The sequence below is a fragment of the Monopterus albus genome, unplaced genomic scaffold, assembly GCF_001952655.1.
Source record: "Monopterus albus unplaced genomic scaffold, M_albus_1.0 scaffold174.1, whole genome shotgun sequence".
In the NCBI taxonomy this organism is placed as follows: domain Eukaryota; kingdom Metazoa; phylum Chordata; class Actinopteri; order Synbranchiformes; family Synbranchidae; genus Monopterus; species Monopterus albus.
In genome coordinates this window covers 1,440,711-1,465,606 of record NW_018128054.1, presented here as the reverse complement: position 1 = coordinate 1,465,606, position 24,896 = coordinate 1,440,711, and the positions used below count along the sequence as shown (strand labels likewise).

At 42.4% G+C, this 24,896-nt stretch overlaps 1 protein-coding gene across 1 annotated transcript; it reads right to left on the bottom strand.

Annotated features, from left to right (window-relative positions):
* Positions 1-660: 660 nt before the first annotated feature.
* grid2ipa (glutamate receptor, ionotropic, delta 2 (Grid2) interacting protein, a) lies at positions 661-24,896 on the bottom strand. The gene is made up of 26 exons (XM_020616415.1): positions 24,387-24,896; positions 22,888-23,141; positions 22,459-22,791; positions 22,202-22,356; positions 14,928-15,203; positions 13,906-13,991; positions 13,617-13,686; positions 12,941-13,237; positions 12,495-12,646; positions 12,109-12,270; positions 11,453-11,559; positions 11,209-11,356; positions 9,882-10,207; positions 8,864-9,121; positions 6,836-8,134; positions 5,661-6,794; positions 5,440-5,527; positions 5,246-5,335; positions 4,430-4,626; positions 4,185-4,340; positions 3,918-4,004; positions 3,683-3,812; positions 3,399-3,517; positions 3,125-3,289; positions 2,795-2,884; positions 661-2,754 (listed from the first exon to the last, which is right to left on the bottom strand). The coding sequence occupies exons 1-25, from the start codon at positions 24,466-24,468 to the stop codon at positions 2,804-2,806; spliced, it is 6,252 nt and encodes a 2,083-aa protein (XP_020472071.1). The 5' UTR covers positions 24,469-24,896; the 3' UTR covers positions 661-2,754; positions 2,795-2,803.

The window sequence follows — 24,896 nt, the reverse complement described above, 5'->3', positions numbered from 1 at the left end:
CTAGAAACACTGGAGGGCATGTTTAAACAGATGGCTGAGCCCTACCTTAGATCACAGGCATCCAGTATGGTTTTCTGGTCTTGACCCTTATACACGGAGATTGTTCCAGATTCTCTGAATCTTTGGATGATATTATGCACTGTAGATGATGATAACTTCACACTCTTTGCAATTCTTCTCTGAGAAACTCCTTTCTGATATTGCTGCACTATTTTTCGCCGCAGCATTGGTGGAATTGGTGATCCTCTGCCCATCTTGACGTCTGAGAGACACTGCCACTCTGAGAGGCTCTTTTTATACCCAATCATGTTGCCAATTGACCTGATAAGATGCAAATTGGTCCTCCAGCTGTTCCTTATATGTACATTTAACTTTTCCGGCCTCTTATTGCTACCTGTCCCAACATTTTTGGAATGTGTAGCTCCCATGAAATTCAAGGTGAGCCAATATTCGGCATGACATTTCAAAATATCTCACTTTCAACATTTGATATGTTATCTATATTCTATTCTGAATAAAATACTGGAATTTCAACCTTCCACATCATTGCATTCTCTTTTTATTCACATTTTGTAGTGTCCCAACTTTTTTGGAATCGGGTTTGTATTTAATCTAGGCTTATAAACTGTATTGTGCATAAAGCCATACTGATTCTGCATTTTAACACAACTGACTTGAGAAGCACTTTGTGACACTTGCTCTTAAAAGGTGGCATAAAAATAAACTTTACTGAGTCACATTTAAATGATAAAATGGCTGATATTTTACGGTAATTCTAATAGCACTGAAAGCTACAGCTCATTCTTACTAGCTGTGTGCTGGACAGTTATCTAGTAAATTAAACTCACCTTTCAGTAAGCGGTCACACTGTGTACCACTCCAGCCGGACTGTCTTGAGCTGTGTTGTCTGGCTTGGACAACACTGCATGTCAGAAATTACCTGAATTACTTGTGTCTGCTTTGCAGCTTCGTCGACTTGCCAAGAGATCAAACTCCACTTTCACATTGTGTAGTAAAAGGATTAGTTAAAATGTAAGTGATTTGTTACTCTTCACAAAGTGGTGTTTGCACAACACCTCCTGTTACCAATGGAAAAGTTAAATCGATTGCTGAATAAGTTACATTTTTCCCTAATACGACAAAAGAAGAGGTGGACAGTGACATTATTATATTAAAACAAAGTAAGTGGGAGGCCGATAGTCATTCTGCTGCAGCAGATAAACTGATTGAAGCAATACCAGGCATGTCAGCTGTAATAAGCAAGTCGTAAAAACAGCGGTTGCAGGAATTGTAAAGCCGTGTATGAGACCTTGATGCAATTCCCTGTGTACTGGCAATAATACACCCATGCATACAGTATAATTTCTTTGTAAGACGACCCACCTTCATGAGCACACCACTAGAGAAATCTTGAACACAGTCAGGAAGGCAATGAGAGATTTCATATGACTCTTTATAGGGGTAGGATACCATACAAAATACAGACTTAACACTTCATAGGCCTTAAACAGACAGCAATGTTTTAGAGGTTTACATTCTGTAATTTAAACAGAAAAAGAAACAACTTATATTGTACCATTAGAAAACAAAGCTTTTACTAGCTGCACATTTAAACATATCACTTGAAGCTTAAGGTTTTTACAAAGTACTGGTATATCTGAGAATCTGATATGATGTATTGTTAGTTCTTAATTATGTCAAATGCTGCCTCTGCTACACTAAAGTTAACATCGTGGTCCAAACAGTCCTGCTCAGTACGAATAACAAAATCAATCAAAGAACTTTCTGGGTGAAACATGAAAGTAACAAAGTACCTCATATATTGCCATTACAGTCGCTCTCTTTCTGTAAAGTCCCAACACGTCTCTGTTAGAGCTTAATGTGTATAAATGGTATATAGCTAAACATTCACATATTGCACACTGCCCACTGTGACCGCCACAGATTCACACTTCAATATTTTACTGACTTGAGCCACAGTTAAAACTGTCCTTTAAAAAAAAACACCTAGCAAGTGCCAAGTTCCCAGTGACATAGTTTCATATGTACAGGTTTGGTAGAAGTTAGTATGATACAAGAGCGATACCATTTAGGAAAGGAAAGTTCATAAAGCTACAATTGATATGATAAGAAATTCCATTAAAATGGAAGTATAAATGACACATTAAATGAAACAATCCATCATCAGGACAGCTAATGTCCGAGTATTTACTTAAGAAAATTATTGACAATCAGTAGCAAACGTCTTTTACATTCAGTGTGGTGGGCAGCTTACAAAAATACAGAACATGCCACCTAGTAGGAAAACTGCTACACATCGATTTCAGGATAACATTTGTTTTTGTAAATCTATGTATGATTTTATTATTATTATACTACAGTTACAGAGGCGACCTAACTTGGGTTTAAAGGAAGAAAACTTTGATACCATGACAGCCAATACTGTGTTCTGTGCAGCAGTTTCTGCCATTAAAGCTTTAGACTTCAACAAAAACCTAGGTTTATTATGAAAGGATGTTACATCATTACACCACTACACCACTGGTATAATGCAAAATTACACATCTTTGATTGCATCTCCTTTGAGATGAAACAAAAACACATACACAAATACATAGACTTTTTTTTTGCTCAAAAATACACATTGAATGATCTGTGGGCATTTGTGAATATGAATCCATGTATATACACTATCTGCACACAGAATGTCTGTGGATGTGTATATATACAGTGTGGTCAACTTCAGGTGTGTGTGTGTGTGTGTGTGTGTGTGTGTGTGTGTGTGTGTGTGTATGTGTATGTGTTACCAGGCTAGTGGGGAGGCCATTCGTGGACTCCTGGGGCTCTTCACGGTTTCTACAGCCTGATTCTCACTGAGAGCTCTCTGTGGAACAGAATCAATAGGGTTTATAAGCCAACACAACTTGTACTATTACTATACTGCATGTCCTTAATAGCTTCTGTGGAATATTACAGGTGTGCATACCTTTACTTATAGTTATTTTATTGTTAGGTCATTAGTATGGGGAGGAAACTACAGAGGCGAACAGGTGTATATTGCTTTCACTCTGATTGTAAAGTTGACCAAATATTAGGGATTATTTGAATGCATGAATGGCTTTACCTCAAACTTGCTCATGAATTCAGCAAAGATGCCAAAAAAGGCCTCATTGTTTGTGGCTTTGCTGTCTTCTCCAAAGTAAGTGGCAGTTCTGCTGAATTCTTCCGTTGCTCTTTGTTGCAGGGACTCCAGAGACTGGACTGCTGGGTGACTGTTTTCTAGGAAGTTCTAGACATAATGGGGTCAAGGGGTACAAACATTTCTTGTTCTCTTCTACTACATTATGTTATCAAAGGCCTAAATATATCCCTGCCTCTGGCAGTTTTGTGAAGGATACACTCATGACAACAGCAAAACGGTCCTCAGCAGTCGCAGGCATCTTTTGGCAGGCTGAGCGAATGTCCTGAATGGTTGTATGAAGGTCATTCAGGTCTGATGTGATTGTCCTCTGGTTGACTACAGACAGATGTGTGTGTGCAAAACAGGAACATAGAGGGAAAGGAAAAAATGAATAGTTAAAATACAGTATGTGACAAATAAGACATCTCGAATCATTTCTCTGTATAATTTACAATATATCTATGATTTGGGTCAAAGTGCAAATTTAATCTATGCATCTACCTTTGGCTGCAGGAGAAACCGTGGAAAGATCTTTGGAAAAATCCAACACGTCAGGAAAGTGTTGACATAGTGACTTCACCAGAATATGCAGAAATGTTGACTTTCCATCTACCGTTTTAGTTGCGCTCAGCTACAGAGGACACAATTTTTAACTACAGCAGACTGATATGAAGAAATAAAAAAAAAGAATGGAACACTTGGTCATATTTTACATATAAAATGGTGCACGATCTACCTCTGTAAGGAAGTTGATCTTGAAGCCAGTAGTCTTGCCGATTTGAGGCTGGGTGTTATTCAAGTAGTTTCCCATCGCCAACACAAACTAAACAAAGACAGACCGCAGCAGCCACAGCTGTAGTTCTTTCAAACTATTTATGTTTGAACATATATATATACACACACACATGTAGCACTTTTTGAGTTCTCATTTGTATGTATGGATGCATTTTTTGTTCTTGTAGTTCACTCTGATTTTAATATACTTGTCTGAAGAGTCAGCTACCTCTAGTATCTTAGCCAGCTTCTTGCTGGTCCTGAGCTCTATGGAGGCCTTGTAGATACAATCATAGGCTGCCTTCAGCTCCTCTGTCTTCTCCTGTAGAGAACCCTTGAAGAGGAGGCTCTGCAGGCGCATCTTGTATTCTGGTACCGATATCATCTGATAGACAACACACACACAACAACAAAGCAAAAAGTGAGTCATGATGCAAAAATCAACGCACCCATCCACTCCTGTCAGGACTGTACCTGCAACACAAACTGGTCAGGCTCACTGAGCTTGCTGCAGTCTTGTCTGTACTCTTCATACTTTTTGACCTCCTCAGCATCGGGGGCATACAGCAGCAGCTGTTTGATGTGAGCTGGCTCCAGTCTATCAGTGGCCATGTTCATCAGCACCTGACGCAGCTCCCCAGGAGACAGCTTCAGGTGGGCTATCAGGATGGCTAGCGGTTAAAAACAAAGGTAAAAAAAATGTTTTAGCAAACTTGTATTTGCTAATTATCTCTAAACACAAAACACAGCTGAGGCATGCTGGAATTGTGTTACTTTTGCCAGAATTTCATAATAAAATAAAGTATTGGATAAACGGGAATTCTGACTTGATAACGGTGCTTGGTGAAAGAATTTTTTAAATTCATATTTGGGGCTTTTTTTTTTTTTATATATATATATATGGGGTATCATGACTATGGGTAGTTGTTAAGATTCACAAAAAAATAAATAAATCAACATGCCCAGCTGGTAGTGACACTGCAGAGGTCATGCAATCACCACAGTTTTATGTGGCTCCCAGACAATACAACTCAAATGTCAGTACAAAATTTGGCCCCAATCCAGCACATAGCTAAGATACTTCACTAAACAGAGACTTTGACCTGCTTAGTGGAGATAGAGGAAAGGTTAGAGAATCACCAAAGTCAACAGAATTCTCTGGGGGCCATAAATGCCTGAAAGAAATGTCAGAAATCTATCAAGTAGTTTGAGATCATTTAATCTGGATGTCTACTAATGAAGTCAAAAAACGTGTGTGTATAGCAATACACAATGTCATTTTAGACTTACAAGCATTGTAGGCCTTCTTATGGGACAGAATTTCTATCACATCTTTCTTCTTGAAGGCCTCTAGCTGGGAGGATGGCTCTGGAGCAGGTGCTAAAATGAGACCAGTGTTGGCAAAATGAAAAATGTTACGGAGATAACACAATGGATATACACGTAGTGCACATGCAGCTATGCATACAGCCAGCGATACTCACTGGAACTCTTCTGTGTCCCAAAGTGCAGCTCCAGATCCAGATACTTCACCATGTCATGCAGTTTATCATAGTCAGAATCTGCTCCCAACTACCAAAGACATGCAGGAACGGCACCATGTAAATTATATGGTGTTATAGATGATTTTCAAATTAGAATTCTAAATTTGAAGCGTGTTTCGGTCTGTGGCCTTAGCTCCACGTCTGGACACCACACAACTCACCTGTCCCCAAATTGTTCCCTCTGAATTTTCCACCTGCTCCCAGCGCAGCCTCTTCACACTCATGTGGTGGGAGTCCATCCTCGACAGAGTGGGCCTTGGCAATGGTGGAGGGGAGCAGGGTGGGGGCAGGGGTGGAGGAGGAGGGGGCTCTAGGTACTCTGAGGGATCAGACAAAGATTGGGAGAGAGACTGGGGCTGATTCTGGCCATGTGGCTGTTTATGGTAGGATGACTGGGGTTGTGGCTGGTGCTGGGACTGCAACAGGTGATGTGAGGGCTGGGACTGAGGACGTGCAGTTTGGGTAGAGGACTGGACTTGATGCTGTAACTGGTGGTGTTGGGGCAGAGGCTGGAAAGTGGAGAGGGTGGGCTGGTGCGTCTGGAGGGGCTGAAAGGTGGAGAGAAGGGGCTGGGGCTTGTGGGGCTGCTGGGGAGGGTGGATGACATGAATCTGGTGTTGGTAGTCCTGCAGAGGAGGCTGTGGTGTCATGTGGTGGATGTGATGGATCTGAGGTGTGCTGGAGTGGCGGTGGGTTTGCTGGATAGAGTGGGGTCTCTGGGGAGATGGTTTGGTGGGCTGTGGGTGATGGATCTGCTGCTCTTGATGTCTCACTTGAGGTGACACTTGGGTTTGAAGATGCTCTTTAAGACTTCTGTGGCTCTGATGGGAGTGGCTGTCCCGGTTTTGCTGAACTGAAAGGGAGGCAGGCTCCTGCTGTGCTTGATGCAGAAGCTCTGTGGAGGAGTGGTGTGCCTGAGGTTTGTGCATTTGATGGAGCAGCTCAGTGGATGAATGGTGCGGTTGACCCCGTTGCATCTGGTGAGCTTGATGGAGAAGTTCTGTTGACGAGTGGTGAGGCTTTATTTGCTGCATTTCGTGAGCTTGGTGTAAAAGGTCTGTTGAAGAATGATGGGCCTTGGATTTTTGTATTTGATTAAGCATTTCTGAAGATGAGTAGTGGGAACATACTTGTTGCATCTGCTGGAGCATCTCAGCGGATGAGCGGTGGGCCTGGGATTGCTGCATCTGCTGGAGCATCTCAGCAGATGAGCGGTGGGCCTGGGATTGCTGCATCTGCTGGAGCATCTCAGCGGATGAGCGGTGGGCCTGGGATTGCTGCATCTGCTGGAGCATCTCAGCGGTGGAGCATCTCAGCGGTGCATCTGCTGGAGCATCTCAGCGGATGAGCGGTGGACCTGGGATTGCTGCAACCGGTGGAGCATTTCGGCAGAGGAATGATGGTCTGGGGCTTGGTGCCTGTGGTGGAGCATCTCTGCTGAAGAATGGTGGGGCTGAGGTCTCAAGCCCTGACGGCTTTGATAGATGCCTTCAGCATACGCACCTTGTTGGCTAGGATGGGATGTGGGTTGGGGTGATGGTTGGTGTGGAGGTGGGGCTGAGCGAGACAGCCGTCGGTGATGATGACTCTGGTGGGCCTGTTGCTGCTGTGCTTGGTGCATCACATAGAGAGGATGGTTGTGGTGATAGATGGAGTCTGAAGAAGGGAGTGGGGGTAAGGACTGGTGCATCTGCTGAAGAGGAAGTGCTGAGTGTACTTTCTGCTGTGTTGGCTGTGTTGGCATCGAATGGTGGCTCTGGTAGATCTGGTGCATCCGTTCTTGATACACCTGTTGCTCTGCATAGGCTTGAAGCTCCTCATAGGCTTGCAGATCCTCAAATGCATTTTGCTCATTGTATGCTTGACGCTGTTCATATGGTTTTTGTTCCTGGTAGGTCTGACGCTGTTCGTACTCTTGTCTTTCTTTGTAAGCTTGTTGCTCTTGGTACATTTGTTGCTCTTCAAAAGTTTTTTGCTCCTCATAGGCCTGTCTCTCTTTGACAAGTTTCTCATGATAGGCCTGTTGTTCCTGGAAGGCCTGCTGCTGCTCTTGGAACAGTTGCTGTTCTTCCGAGACTTTCTGCTCTTCATATGCCTGCCTCTCTTTATATGCCTGTTGCTCCTCACTGGATTGTCTTTCCTGGTAGACTTGCTTTTCTTGGTAGGCTTTTAGCTCTTCTATGTTAGCACGGACCTGGAGGTCCTCTCTCGTAGGCAGCACTTTATGTAAAGAGTGGCGTTTAGGTGGTGGATTGTTGCGGGGTGGAGGTGGGGGAGGGGGACCAGATTTCCGTCGGACAGGCACATAGGATCTTGGGGAGTGTTCAGGGGAGTAGCTAAGCTGTTGCTGCTGTTGGCTCTGAGGCTGAGCTTGTGCGGGTGCTGGAGGGGGAGGAGGTGGGTCATTGAACTGAACAGGTGGGGGTGGAGGAGGGGTCATGGGGGGAGGAGGGATGTGGTCAGAGGAAGAGGAGTAGGTGAGGGAGGAGGCATTCTCTTCTCCACTGCTGCTTTGAAGATCACTTGGGCTGCTCAGCTCTGGGGCCACAAATCCTCCATTTTCTTCTTCGTCCACCCCCAGCTCTTCTTCATTATCCTCATCCTCCTCATCTGGGAAGCCCATCTGCACAACATCCTGGCATTAACACCAATTACACTTTATTAGCCCATTCATCTCAGAAATGAATTTTGAAATTCTTTTGGTAAATGATAAATATAAAATTAAGTGACTGCTACCGGTGATTTTTTTTTAATTCAAACTCAAATCCTTAAAGTACATATTGGTGGCTGGACTCATTTCACAGGATCTACTTGTGGTATTTCTCTACAAAAAGCTGAGCAAACATGGTTAAATACTTAAAATCTTTTGTCTATTTAGAATCTCTCATTGAGCAGCTTGACAAATGATATGCCACCACTCGCTGAGGGAAACAAACACTGCATGACACTTTACAGAGGAAGAGATCTGTTGTATTTCTTCTTCTGTGAAGCTGTTAGTACCACAGTTTTGCACAAAACATTCTTTTCTAAATGCTGTTTTGATCTAAACCTGAGGTTTTACTTTGTCCTTAACTTTACAGAAAAGTATGTGACATGCCCATCTTCTGTGTTTGTGTGTCTTGGGGTCTGCCCTATTTTACATCAGTGACTTGTGACTGTATATGTAGGTAGGATGACAAAGAATAGGCTTTATTTGGAAAACTAATTTGGTGTATAAAACTTTTGGGTATCAAACGTTTTCTCATTTTAAGTGATGTTTGCACAAGTAAAAGTTAGGTTACCATTTGATCCCTGCTAAAAATTCCAAATATTAAATAATTCTACATATTATATATCATCAGGATATCTGTTAAAAAAATTGTGCTGCTGCTGGAGGGGGAGGAGGTGGGTCATTGAACTGAACAGGTGGGGGTGGAGGAGGGGTCATGGGGGGAGGAGGGATGTGGTCAGAGGAAGAGGAGTAGGTGAGGGAGGAGGCATTCTCTTCTCCACTGCTGCTTTGAAGATCACTTGGGCTGCTCAGCTCTGGGGCCACAAATCCTCCATTTTCTTCTTCGTCCACCCCCAGCTCTTCTTCATTATCCTCATCCTCCTCATCTGGGAAGCCCATCTGCACAACATCCTGGCATTAACACCAATTACACTTTATTAGCCCATTCATCTCAGAAATGAATTTTGAAATTCTTTTGGTGCATGATAAATATAAAATTAAGTGACTGCTACCGGTGATTTTTTTTTAATTCAAACTCAAATCCTTAAAGTACATATTGGTGGCTGGACTCATTTCACAGGATCTACTTGTGGTATTTCTCTACAAAAAGCTGAGCAAACATGGTTAAATACTTAAAATCTTTTGTCTATTTAGAATCTCTCATTGAGCAGCTTGACAAATGATATGCCACCACTCGCTGAGGGAAACAAACACTGCATGACACTTTACAGAGGAAGAGATCTGTTGTATTTCTTCTTCTGTGAAGCTGTTAGTACCACAGTTTTGCACAAAACATTCTTTTCTAAATGCTGTTTTGATCTAAACCTGAGGTTTTACTTTGTCCTTAACTTTACAGAAAAGTATGTGACATGCCCATCTTCTGTGTTTGTGTGTCTTGGGGTCTGCCCTATTTTACATCAGTGACTTGTGACTGTATATGTAGGTAGGATGACAAAGAATAGGCTTTATTTGGAAAACTAATTTGGTGTATAAAACTTTTGGGTATCAAACGTTTTCTCATTTTAAGTGATGTTTGCACAAGTAAAAGTTAGGTTACCATTTGATCCCTGCTAAAAATTCCAAATATTAAATAATTCTACATATTATATATCATCAGGATATCTGTTAAAAAAATTCCTTCTTTACTGGTGAAGAACTGACATAACTCTACCTCTTCATAGTCATTCTCAGGAGTCAGGAAATCATCCATGATGGCCACCCTCTGTCCCAGCTGCTCACTCAGTGCATCCAAAAAGCGATCTGTGTCTTCTGAGCGTGGTGGTTTGGAAAAAGTGTAACGTCGTTTGCTGAGGTATTGGGCTGGAGGGCTAGATGGGTAGTCAGGAGGGTCTGGAGGTGAGGGTGGGGGGCTGTCCAAGCTGATATAGGGGTTGGACTCCCCACTGGTCTGGCTTGTCAGCCCTGGTGGGTAGAACTGAGCTGAAGGGGGGCTGGGGAGAGGCTCTGTCCAAGATGTAGGTGGGCCTTTATGGCTACCTGAGATAAGGCAGAGACATATGCAGTGATAAAAGCAGCATGTTAGGTACAAAGTCTCACAGAAACATCTCTCTACTGACTTTCAGAGAATGAATAAAACAAAAAAGCAATGAAACTATCTGAGAGAGCTCAGCATTTGGAAAAATGTTCAACACATAATCAATCTGAACATGTGTCGCGGAGAAACCAAACATCACAGAAAACACATTTTTGATTAGAGGGGATCTTTAACTGTGTTTTCAAATTTCACTTCATCACTGTATCTATGAGGGTAAGTGCATCGGAACTACATTAGACTTAAGAAGTAAGCCTACTTTGCACCTAAAGTATCTGTAACATGAGAGCGTGGGCATTTGAGCTGCAGATTCAGCATGAAGATGTTTCCGTCTTACCCTCATGAGTGCACTTTGCATCACTGACAGGAATGTGTCTGTAGTGCAAGGAAGACAAGCCGCTGACAGGCCAAATCAGAGCAAAAATGGCAACTTGTAGTGCCTTAGATTTGTGTTAGTGTCTATTTAGATTTGTGTTATTGCTTATCTACTTTATATTTCATTTGTATTTTTGTGGCATTCATGTGGATGGCAAAGTAAGAATTTCATTGTAAAGGGGAAACACGTTTCCTAACTGTGCATATGACAAATAAACACTTTGACCTTTGACTTGAAACAAAAGTGAAGCTCTAACCCAGCACATGTCCAATCAAACAAAACATACTAATCATAATTACCACCCCGAAAAAAAAGCATTGAAAGCAGAGGGTTTTTCAAAACTGTGTTTTGCTCTATACAGCTTGAAATTACAAAGCCCTTGTTAATGCAGAAACCAAGAATTCAGAGTTGAGTCCGAAATGGGTTGGCTACCTGAGGATTTTTCACTCTTGCTCTGAAGCATTTTAAAACATTGTTATCCTCCTTTTTTTTTACACTATTCAGCTAAATCAAATAGACTCATACAATAATTTCATACAGTCTGTCAGTTGAATTTATACTTTTGGCTACCTGTGTTAGCATGTATTGTAGGGGTGGAGGTGCATGAAGCAGGTTCCAGATCCAACAAACTCTCAGGGGCAGGAGGGGGACGACTCTTCAGAGACTTGGACCTCTTGGCTGAATACATGTTCTCCAGTTCAGCATACACTGCTGACAGCTTGTATGGTGGAAACATACGGAGAGACCAGATGACTATGAATCTTACTTTAATATTTACTGCATCTTTCCGATCAAGACGGGCCTTGTTACATACATTGGCAAGATTATTAGGAGTCTCAGGAAGGGAGGTGCCATCTCCTGACTGTCTCTCTCCTGGGACCAGCCTCATCCCTGTCTCCAGCGCTGGCTCTACACGGAGGCCTATGGTAATACACCCATTAGAATGACTGACAGTAAATAGAGTCAAGGTAGTTGAGTCAGCTAACTGAAGCCGAGTGTTGGAACGCTCAGCAGATTTCTTTCTGACACCAGAGGACTAATTTAGCAGCAGGATTTTGCTAAGATATTAGAGTTAAAGTTGGGGTTCAGCTGATTTGAGGCTGAGAATCAGCTCCAGGTTGAATAACTCAAGTTAGCTTTGAGTAAATGACTGCAGAGTCTGGTATTAGACCAGGTTTCCAGCGTTAACAACCATTTTGCTTTCATGGGACTATGCCAAAGTATGATTCAATAAAACATACAATATGAACAGATGTTAGCTATACTAGTGATGTAAAAAGGGTGAAAGCTGGAAACAAAATGCTAAACCGGTTTTAAGAGCTAACAAAAAAATCCAGCTGGGATTAAACAGTTTATGACACAAAAGATAATGTGGGCAATAGAGAAAACAGTGTTAATATGAATCAAAAGGTGTCATGGTGTAGTGTTGCTGCTGCAAATGATGAAAACAATAAGCAAGACAATGAAGACCTGTACCCATGCCCAAGTGTGTGCCAATGACCAAATCGTCAGAGCTACGTCCCCTCACACTACTCCTGTATGTGGTCCCCGTTACCCTCATGGAGCTGCTACGGCGATGGGGTTCAGGGGCAACCTCAGGCTCTGGAGGAGGGGGAGGTGGTGGTGGTGGGACTGGAGCACACACACACACACACACACATATATATTGACAATGCAGAGAAAGAGGCAAAGGTATATGAAAAGCTGTAGCACCTGAGATGATCGTGCTTAACTGAACCAGTGAATATATTAAAAATATCATGATAGTGTCCATCACACACACAAACCCCTTTTCATGCATACACGTATATACTTCAAAACCCACATATACCAACATTTAAAAAGTGTGCACACACCTGGTACTTTGTATCCAAGAAAGCGTGAGATCTTGCTCTGGCAGTGCTCTTGCTCCTCATATGTCAGCAGCTGGTAAACAAACTGCCAGATCACCTGTTTGGCTGGAGTGTCCAGCACCGGAAACACATCCACGATCAGTGTGTCAACATTCCTGTTGCCATGGAAACACAATCAGAGGTCAAAGTTAAGCCCACAAATTAGGCCACCCATGTATGGAGACATAAAACTAAGGGGGGACTTCACCAATTTTACACAAGGTGTTTACTCATCATAATGAGTAGCCTACTGCCGAGTCAGTGAACACAGTTGTATAATGCAAAACCAGTTTTGTCCCCCTCCCTTCCTACTTGTTTTCACATTACTCCATATTCATCTTTTGACTCCCTCCATCTCACCCCACTTCCTCCTCATTCTATGCCAATCTTCCTCTCTGCACCCTGCTCACCTGTGCTGGAAGAAGTTCTCCAAAGCCTTGCAGATGGTGTACCTCTCCTGGATGGTTAGCAGGTGCTCCAGCTGCTGTCCAAAGGTGCGCCCCTGAACCCTGATACTGGGAGGCAGAATCTCTGCCACCCACTGCAGGGAGCTGAGCACGGGGGATCTGCATCGTTCTGTGGGGACACCGCTCCCTGCGAGGTCTTGCTCTGCCAGGGTGAAAGAAGATGCACCTTCCTCCACTACCAAAGTGGGCATGGCACCACTGCCCTGAAGCATGGACACCACCTTCTCATGGGAGGAGGTCCTATCAACATGTATCCATGGAGACACATGCAGACATACATTAGATGCTCGCCATATAATTACATGTACCAAATTGTTCGTTTTGTAGGGGAGGGGGAAGCTGCAACACCCCAAATTAAATGTCTTATGTTATGCTAGCATATAATAATGTCTCTACATTCTCCAGGGAGATTCCTTTTCATGGAAGTTATTTTCAGGAAACTGTTGTTTTTCTGTTAAACTCATTTGAAATGAGATACAGGAGGAATCATATAATGTTTACTGGTAACTTTTTCTCTTTTCTAGCATGTTAGATCTGCTTTAGATGCTGCAAGGCTTTATGTAAAGCTTGGCACACATTTGCAATAGATCTGTCAGGTTAATGAGGGTGAGATTTCAACCTCATGTCCAGTCCATTGAGAAACAGGATGCGGTCTCCTTGTTTTAGACCTGCCTTGTCTGCAGGGCTTCCTGCATAACAGAAAATGTGTAAGAGAAAGAATAGTCTTAGTTGACTATTGCCTCACTCAAAGAAGAGTCAAGCCTTGTAAAGATATTATAAAGTTCTGTTAAATGGAATGTTATTACAGTGTAATAACTAGAAGTACTTTCATACAACTGCAACTCACACACCAAATTGAACAAGCAAATGCATAAACGTATGGAAGTGCACACACATTTTAAACTTACCAGGGACGACAGAGTCGATCCACACCGGAGCATGGCCTCTGAGAGTGAAGCCAAAACTCATGTTGCCCTTGCACACCCGGACTGTCCTTAAGACACAAATTTGAACTTGATTAATAGCAGGTATTCAGAAATGTTCTGCTCTATCTCAAGTAATCGGTAAATGTACACGGTTAATATGTGATCATAGTAAGGTTTAAAATTTTCTACGATAAATTAATGAGGCACAGTGCACAGAGAGTGTACATACAGTAAGTAGGGGTATTAAAGTTCATTCATTAACAAAGCTAATTGGACACAGTGCTCTGTTCAAATGGTAAAATGCAGAGAGACCATTAATGCCATTTAAGTTCTTCTGCCCATTTTCAGACATTTGGACTGGAATAGTCATCCTCTTAGAGATTACCATAGTCAGCAGATGAATATAAATTCACATCCTGCCTGAAAAATCCTACTTAAATTTGGACAGTATATCCCCAGGGAGCTGTACATCATCAACATAAGACAGAACCATAGAAAAAATTATTGGTTTCATGGGGCACTTTATTCCTTCATTGTGAAGAAACGGTCATAGGATGTTTGTAATCCTGTTGTTTACTTGTTTTAAATATTTTAACTCCATAAAAAACTGACAGTTCATAAAGACACAACAGAAAACATCACATCAGATAAAAAGAGCAGAAAAAACAGGCATGACTAATCCAGATAGGTTTATGTTCCCACTGACTTTACCACTGATGGATCTAGCATTTATCATTTCACTCCTACACATCTCAGTTCACATAAATTACATGCTTACACAAAAAGACCTGTGACAGCAGTTCTCATGTGGAGTGGTTATAAATTTGATCAGACATATGTGCAGAGAAAATATGATTTAAAGAAAGAGTTGCTGATGGGAAATAAAAACCGACTTCTGATGGTAGAAGGCAAAACCACAGCAGATCTAAGAGGCAAGCATGAACAGAGAATCTGCGACACCACAAATCACTGGGTTACGCTGCAACATGACACTTAGTACATACCTGCAGTTGGTAGTTGTGCCACCGGAGTGGCCGGCTATGAGTGAAGTGGTTTTGCGCATGCCACGGGCAGGGGGAACCATGCCCTCTTCTGTGTGGGTGCGTGGCACTGAGCTGGCACGGGTGGAGACCAGAAGGCGCTCGGGGTGATCCTCACTACGGCTGCGGCGAAGGCGATTACGGCTAGGGTCACTGAAGCTCCGCCCCTTGAGCCGGCTCATAAGGCTCTGGGAAACAACCTCGTCAAAACGCTCCCGGTGCTTCTTGGGAATGAAGATCCTGGCAAACATTGTGGAATCAGAGACAAACTAAGACTGAACAGAAAAACAGAGGTATAGCAGCTTCCAGTTCAGCTTCTCGTGCGTGCTGTCTCTGAGAACACCATGTATGTTTTTCTACATAAGAGCAATATAATGACAAAACACACAACAAGAAAGAATCACAAACTAGCTTTTCAAGCCAAAACCTCCACAAAATCCAAGACGCACTATCCTGATCTCTCAAAGTATATCATCTTCCAAAGTATCCAAAAAAACAGAGGGATTCTTGTCCTGAATAAGTATTGTTGCAGCTGCAGGATTCACCCAACTGGTGTAAAAATAGTTCAATTCATATCGTCTCATGGGAGGGCTGAGGCAGGTAGAAGGAACTGGTCCAACATCAGTGTGTGTGTGTGTGAGAATGACAGAAATAAGAGATGAGCTTTGTTGTGTGGTCCCGTCACATTAGCAGCTGCAGATAAGAGTGTTCAGTACCAGTGACAACTCTTAGATTATATGCAAAAAGGAGAAAGCACAGCGCCAGAGCCACCTCTGGGAGACAGTGCTCCACTCCCTCTAGTAGTGTTTTCTCCTCCCTTCATCAACTCCCAATGCCGTTTCCTTCTTAAAGGAGAAAATCTGCTACATGCAGTTTACATTTGGCCAATTACCTGTGAGAACAAGAAAATAGATAACTAAACAACAATATTGAAAAAAATTTGCCAGTAACAGTTTTCAAAAGTGTTTTTCCTTTAAATGTAGGATGCCAACACTCTTCTTTCATCATTGGTTCTGCACACCCATACACCAGCAACTCTCCATCTTGCACCCATATACGCACACACATTTGTCCCCTCTCTTTTGCATAACTTCCCTCCCACCTCAACACAAGTCCCTCTCTCTCTCTCTCTGTCTTCAACATGAACCTCCTGGGTACTTCCAGAATGTAGAAGAGAAGGGAGTGCTTTGTTTTTAAGAGTGCACCAGTTCCAGTGTGAATCTACATACACAAATTCAAAGACCACTGCTGAGAATAAGGCTCAGCAGTGCAGATGGGTTTTCAAAGCTGTCACAGTCCCTAAATATGGTAACACTGTATGAATGCAAGAATTGGATTATTCTCAGTTCTGTAGGTTATAAAAACACAGTTTGGGGTTTGAATTAAGGGTGATGTATAAGTTGAGCTGCCTGCACACTGGTATCACGATCCAAAGTTGAGGGATGCCAATAGATAAGCCCCCGCTGAAGATTTCTTACCCAGACAAAATTGTAACTCACTAAAATACACAGGTTTGTGCAAACCTGCACAAACACCAAAAAAACATGCCTGTAATTACAGCTATCCCCCCATAACTCCACACTGACTCTGAACATTTGTGTTAAACCACTGCCGACTAATCACAGCTGACAGCCTCTGTTGATCAGCATAGAGAATTGAATACAGTCACCATTTCAGTAATGTTAGCTACATTTCAGACAAGTCTGATGTGAAACATTGTGGATAAGGCAACTGTTTTTTGTTTATCATCAGAGATGAACAACAACTGTCCACTTCAGCATTAAATGGATTTAGATTTCTGGCTAGTTATCAGCTGCATTTGATCAAACAAAGAGAATTACACTTGCATCCTATTTGTGACAGTATATCACAAGTGATGATTTAAGCTATGTTCTTGCACACCATAAAGTCTTTTTGCAGGTGTGTAGGATCAAATAATCAGCGCTGTAGACAAGGAAACAAAAAGATCCTGCACAGCGCCCATCACTTGTACTCACCGAGTACAAGAGGTTTTTACTGCAGTATAATCACAGAACAGATGTGATGCTATTTGGTCCAGAGGTCAAAGGCAAAAAAAAAAAAAAAGATGGTGCCTCTTGACTCATTATCTCTTAAAATTATTGATAAGGGTTATACAGCAAGATCAGCCGTGGGAGCCTGAAGGGGGAAAAGGTGCTTCTGTGTGTGTGGACGTGTCAGTACAACACTGGTCACCCAGGGTTTTTATCATTGATGGGTTGCCTTCTCTCACAGTACTATTTCATGTGCTTACTGTGAAGACGTCCAAAAACAATAAAAGCCAAGGGATATAGTTTATGTAGGCGACAGTGATCAAGTGTTCATGCAGTGAAAAGTCAGCACTTCCCCTGAGGACTTCCAATGTGCTGCACCCGGCTGCTCTGTATCGCTATGTAAAGGGTTTCACTAGCAAACAGAGATCTAAGGTGATTATAGAGACATTTCACAACTACAATAGAAAAAGAGAGGATTGGTCTGTAAAACGAGCTGACAAAAAGACAGAAGGAGTGACAAAGAGAGAAGTGGAGAACTAGAGCGCTTTCTAGGCCAGGGCCATGTAACTATTGGGAATGAAGCTAGATAGTCTACACTTACAAACTATGTAGGCCACACAACTTTCCCAAACACTTGTACATTATGACAGCTGCTCAGACAAATGGCAGATATGGAAAACAAAACAGAATGGGGCCATTTATTGTTTTATAACAGTTTCTAAGTCTATTACTTTATATGAGCTCTTGATTTCCATTCCCTTCACCTCCAACAACTCTCCAGCTTCTTCTCACTGTACTCTCACTTTATGACGCAAGCGAAAGAAAATTCCACTTGTGAAATCTTGTAACCCGGCCAAAACCAGTGAGCAAAAACTTCACGACCTCCTCCAGTGAAGTTGGATGTAGGCCTTGGGATGCCCTCAATAATAAGGAGGGCGAGAAGGATCTATAGTTAGACCTGAAGGATCAAGGACACAGCACACAAAGGGATAAATGACAACTGCACTCATTGCAGGAACCATAATTATCATCAGACCCACTTCTGATCAGCCAATATGATAGATGGGCCAAGAATGAATTTGCAAACACAGAGCATAGCTTCAGACACAGTAATAAAATGTCTCAGAAACAAGATCATAAGAATTATCAGTAGGAGTAGAGTAGAGCTGAATTAGAATCTACAGTTTGTTCATTGTGTTCTAGTCAAATTTAGGGACTGCAAGGATGATCATATGGAAAATAATAATCAGTGCAAGCCTTGATACCAAACACACAGAGCAGTTACACAATATTTCAGCAACAAATCAGCGCAAACACAATGCACAATCAACACTGCTGAGACCAAAGGAAAAGTGCCCTACCGAAAGTGTCTGGCAAGGCTCCTATCCCTTCCCATGGCTCTTTAGGACTTTGAGGAAGTGCCTGAGCTCAGATAAGCAATGCAGATGCCTCAGTGAGTCCCCATCTAGTTTGAACAAGCAACTCTCCTGGACATGAGGAAGGAAGAAGCAATATGAGGACTAGGAAGGTGTCCTGAATCTCAAAAGCACTTGCTGCAGACCCACAAAGCAGCCAGATGAAGAAAAAGTGATGAGTGAGCAAGAGGGAGAGAACTATAAGAGTGGCTGTGGTTTACATCCCTCCATACCTCCAAAACATCCTCATTATAAGCTGTTTTCCAATGTCATATTTAGAGCTACACTCTTCCTTCGTTCCCATCTTATATCCCCTTCTTTTGCAGGTACCAAAGAAATAAGGATCAAGGCCATCTCAGGGGTAGTCTTCTTGGTCACAGATATGATAGTCCGCACAGTATTCCAAAGATTGTCCTTGGGACAGAGTCATCCATCATTTGGCAGTCAGAGGTAGTGAGTGACAAATCTCTTCAGAGGAAGGAGGAAAGAACAGAGGAGGGAGAGAGGAGAGAGGAGAGCCCCAGTGGAATTTTATAGTCAGGTCAGCACAATGACTGAGTGTGCAAGACAAAATAATGTGAATTTTTGCATGACACATCCTCAGCACAATACTGATAACTGTCATAGCATCCATCCAAATCCCGGCAAACACTTCCAGCCCTGAAGAACTTTGCTTATTCATAAAACATGTGTTTTATGAAGACAGAAAAACACTGGCAGTCAAACACTAAAAGAAGAAAAAATACACCTGGGTTAGGAAGACACCAGTTTCATTAATTCACAGCTCTGAGGTCTGTATACAGATAGAGTACAGTACCAAACAAATGCCTACAGTTCACTATAAATACATTCAATTACCACATCACTGTAGAACTACAGAAACAAAAAAAAGCTAAATGGTGTTCCAAGACTGTCTGTAATGACACTCCAGATACATAGTCCTTTGCATAATTTTCAAGTGTTCAAGCACTCTCTAACCCCTGGGTTTTAAATTCGTGCATAAAAAACGACATTTGCAAGTGCGTCAGAAACCTAAGAGAGAATTTATTAAAAGAAGTAGGCTCCTTAAAAATAGAACACATCCTGTGGGAGGCTGAGGCAAATCGGCGAGGGGACATAGGCAGACTGAACAGAGTGGCCCAGCTGGTCAAGTCTTATATAGTGAACAGAAGAAGTAATTTCTGTTAGCACACCTCACAACCTCTGATACACAATCTGTAATTAACAGACAGAGGTAGAGTGAGTGGAGAGTATGTGTATACAAGTCTGAAACCTGTTTACACACTCATATTATGAGGGACTCATTGTATTTTAGAATGACTTGGTTTAAGGTTAGGTTCAGGTCAAGTTAGGGCTAAGATTAGGGTTAGGGCTAAGATGAAGCAAGTAGTGGTTATGGTTAAGGGGTAAAGTAAGTCTTCAGGAAATGAATGCAAGTCAGTGTAAAGTTCCCATGAGAAATAAAAACAAATGTGTGTTTGTGTGACCATCACAGGAAGTGACAGTGACTGAGGTGCAAAAAGAGAAACTGACATGCTGCGAAACGGAAATAGTGGGAGGTCTGTTCGGAGGTCAGCGGTGAACCGACTGACCATCAGATCAACATTGTGCTAGCATAGCTAAAAGCAGCCTTGAAAATCTTGAGTATTTGTCCAGACATCTCATTGCTGCAGCAACCATTTCCACCTACACAACCTCGAGGCATGGCTCATGAACAAACTCATCAATGCTCTTAACACAGAGATATTATAAAGGTGGAATATAATTAATATTTTAGCCCTTTCCAGGCAATACAAATCCAACAATACCCCGCAAGAGTTGCACAGCCTAATTGGTGTAAGAGAACAATGTAGCACAAAATTACAGGACAAACAGCAGCGATAATCACAAAAACAATTACGCAGCAGGAAGCGATAGAAAGAAAAAATTGCATATTAAAAGGCTTTTAAAGTCACCACATACTGTATCTGAACTATACACATCAGGATGGAATTTTGGGTAACTGCAGCTATCTGAAGATATAGTTCGATTACACATCTAGGTCCTGATACAGACTCTTACTTGGAGAGATACTGTACATTATCACTGGTTAAAGGTGAGGAAAATAGATCTCAGCTCTCTATGGATAAAGCAAATACATAATTAATGGGATTTTGGTGCAAAACAAACGTTGCTAAGCATTTTAAAGGCAGCTTTCTAAGAAAGGAAATGTGCTGTCATGGCTGTGATGCAGACAGCTGTGTCGGAGAAAACTGAAACGGCTGGACAGCAGTTTTTTTAGATGGAGAGAGAATAGGTTACTCACCAAAAACGAGCCTCTGGAAAAACAAAACACTAATTGACTGTTTAAAAAAATAAATAAATAAAAAAAACTGCTACTGCAAATTTTTTTTTACCTGCACCACTCACTGCTTACTTCCTGACCAATCATGGACGGTCACATAAGACACCCAACTTGATCATCAGTAACATGCTACAACACAGAAAATCTGCACATATCAAAATGTCACATTGTTTTCGTGTACTCACCTGAGGCAGCAGTTCATAATTTTTCCAACTATAAAACTTCAGAGTCAGGGCTGTGTGCATGGAGTCTAAGCATCTGATTGTTTTTGTTTGTTTTGTTTTCTTATGGGTGCATTTCTCATCCACCAGGAGTAAACTGGCTGTAGCAGCTAACAGCTGCATGCAGAGGAAAGAATAAAGAGCATCCAGTGACACACACACCACAAAATAAATGATTAAATAAAATAAAAAAATGGTGCATGTATCAAAGAATGCATCACAGTGTGGGATGGGAAAGAAAGGAACCAACTGAGAGAACGTCAGTGTGAGAGCAAGTGAGAGGAAAGGATTGGGGGTGGGGGCTGACAAAAAAAAAAAAAAAATCTCAAGTGTGTACAGAGCTATTTCGTATTGGGTTTTGATTATCTGATCAATGCTGAGGACAAAGAAAGGCAATATATTTTTAACCATACCACTGTGCACAGTCTCTGAGAGGGAAGAAACAAGGTAACATTCAAGGATCCAAGGGCAGCTGTCAGTGTTTGCCATCAGATCACAGTTAATCACGTGTGCTTTTGATCTGTGCTGTCTCACTGTAGTCCTGTTCTTATGTAAGACTGTTCTATAGTGAATCCCACAGCTAAACTCTCTATATGTGATGCAATGGACATTAGTACTTCCTAGTGTATGTTGTCAAAAACTTTGATTTTCAGAAAATTGACAACAAAACCAGGGGCATAAGTGTCTTATGGATCTCACTTAGCCTTGTCAAATATTTGTTTCCTCACTCAGGTAAACAGAATCGACTATGGATGAGTGATTGTATTGTATTGTCTTGCCACTGGACTGAGACTCACTTGGCCAGTTTTTGGACATTATGTATTTCAAAGAATCTTAATCATTTATTGAGACACACAGTTTGGATTGGTTGCATCATCTTACAAGCCTGTAAATGGTCCGTTGTTTCATTGTTTTACAGTTAAATGTTGCAGAAATCCAGTCATTTACTGCAACTTCCCCTACAAATAAGCTACTCCTCATCAGTACATTCCTCTTATCCCCTTATTTTTCTTGTTGTACTGCAGAAAAATCTCTTTTTTCTTTAAGTGTAGGGGAAAAGGTGATATAAACTGTTTTGGGAAATCCCATTATTTTTGATAAGGCCTCTAATTGCTACTTGAGCAGGACTAAATTACTGGTTAGTAATTAAAGCCAGACTCTTTACAAAACACACACAACATGCACAGAGATGTGTTTGAGCTGTATGTCTGTCTCTGAATGCATATCTGAAGAGCTGAGAGGCTACCTGACGCTGTCAATCAGCTGTTGATGCTCTTCCGTGATCAGGATATCAGGCAGGGCCTCAGCCAGACTCTCCACATCCCTCTCAGCAGCATACTGCTTCAGCACTTCAAAGAGTTGTTCCTTCACATCTGGCTCCTCTCCCAGTACTTCCTCCACCTGATGGATAAATAAATGCACAGAAATTAATTATTGTACTCAACTACACTAGAGAACAAAACAAGCAAATAAACACAAGAAACTATCATATTTCACTCCCACCTTCTTATTGAACTCCATGGCCTTATGGGCACGACTCTCCCGGACACTGTCCCCGCTCTGTGACAGCACTCTCATGCTGCTGCTCAGCCGCTTGGGCCTCCGGGCCATACTAAGCACGCCCAGACGCAGAGGTCGACCCTGAGCTGCTTTGATCATGACCGCTGCTGTTTCGTGATGCTTCACTGGGATACCATTGACCTCCATGACGTAGTCCCCGGCCTTGAGGCCACTGCGACCAGCTGGACCATTGGGCACACAGTCCTCTACCATCAGAGGGCTGTCTCCCACAATAGTGAAGCCAAAACGACCATCGGGGCCTGGGGTGATGTCAACCTGAACAAGGGAAACAGCTTGAATTCAGTGTTTTTTTTTAAGTGGGGTTGCCACCATTTCAAAACACAAAATATGGATTTAAAGGCATCAGCTGACCTGTTCGATCCGAGACACCACTCCAATGCTGGGCGGTACTGTCTTGAGAGTCTGTGCCAGAGCAATCAGTGCTGGCGTGCTGAGGTTGGTGACATCCTGGCCCTCAATGTCCACCACCTGGTCCCCGGGCTGCAGGCCGGCCAGGTAGGCACTACTACCCTCCACCACGGACAGGATGTAGCTGGGTCCAGTGCCACCCAGCCGGAAGCCAAATGCCTCTGGCCAATTCTGATTGGTGGCTGGGAGACCGAGGTCTGGAAGATGGACAAAGATAAAACTTGGAAAGGTTCAAATGAATAGATAATTAGCATGTTTTAGGTCATTATCAAGGCACAAGTTTAGTGCAGGGGGCAGCTAGGTTGTAATATCAGTTTAGGATTTAATGTGCTTCTTTATGAGGTGGTGAAATATGCAACTACATTGGTTTTAATGCTTGTAGATATGCAAGTCATATTAGTATGTGGGAACATTGCTAATCTGGTGCAACCTGCTCATACAGACAAACAGGTTGTGAGCTATAAAAGGGAGGTCAAACCGTCAGCTTGTTTAAATAGGGCACCTCAATGATGGAGCACCCTAGCTGTCACAGCAGGTACATTTAATGGGGCCACAGATGCAAAGACACAGAAGTCGAGCCACAGAATATTTTAGATTGGTTTTCTGTAAGTTGAATGACAGAAGGAAAAAAGAAAAAGAGATTGAAGGAAATTATTTCTGACTGTATCTAGCCCACATGTTGAACAGCTGGCCTCCCCTTGGTCACTGGCCTCATTCTACTGCTGCAGAAAAGGTCCCAACAGGATCACTTGACTTCATCTCCACTCATCTACAGCCATCTTTGGATATGTCAAAGACTTTTATAGGACATTTAGTCGATCAGTCCATCCACTTCATGATGCTTTCTGTTAGAGATTACTCTCCTCCATATTCTTAGATCATAAACTGAAAACCTACATCTTCAGCACTTGTACTTGCCCTTACTTTTATTTAATCATATGCTTTTTACACATTTATATTACGAGGCTACATAAAAATACAGCAATACGACAACTTATTTGAATCTGCTTTTTGCATTTATATCAGATTTATATGCAGCAAGGACCTGAAATATAACTAATCTAATCAAGGATATTTGCCTCGAGTCAGTCCCACTTAATCATTAAATGAAAACAAAACCCCATGGTGGAAAATTAGAAGCTAAAACTTTGTAAAATAAGAGCTCATTTATATAAGAACCATAATAAAACAGAAGATTCACAGACAACTGTAGAGTCATGCAAACCACCAGCTGTAAGGGTCTTTTTGCAATTGATCACAGGTAGAGAAAGACTAAACTAGAAAAAAAGTTCACAAACACTGAGAAAATTAAAATCTGTACAAGACTTTCCAAGGAACATAGAAATGTCAGATCTGCTTCAGTGCAGAAAAAGACAAATCAAATGTTACTAGTGCACAGGGCTAAAAATCTAGAGTAAGATGTAATGCTGAAACAGACTTACAGAAATCTTTGGAGGCACTCCGGGTCCCGGACTTGCTCTGACGCAGGGAAAAACGGCCTTTTCTGCTCAGGAAACGCCTCATCCTTGCCCTGCTTGCAGCAGGGCACGTTCCAGCCAGCCTCCCTTCACCCCCCACCCGGGGGTCACTGCAGCCCAAGAGTGCCCTCAGACACCCTGGTGCTGCTCCTCACCTGAGCTCACTGCCTCCAAAAGCCTCTACCCAGCTCGGCAAACGAAGTATACCTACAAGGTCACATCTGTATAGGCCAATACCTCCCCGTTCTCAATCATAGGACCAGCAGTCTGTAGCTGAGGAGGAGGTTGGATGAGAGGGGAAAGCCTCTGAAAGTCAGGCTCTCCATGCCTGGTGAGGTGGTTCAGCCCCAGCCCCAGTCCAAACCCTATGGCTGAGCAACGATCAGGAAACTGGGACACACTGATCATGAAATGGTTCTTTGCAGGAAAAGGTACTGCAAAGCCCCATTTTTCTATAAATACCTTTCCCTCTCT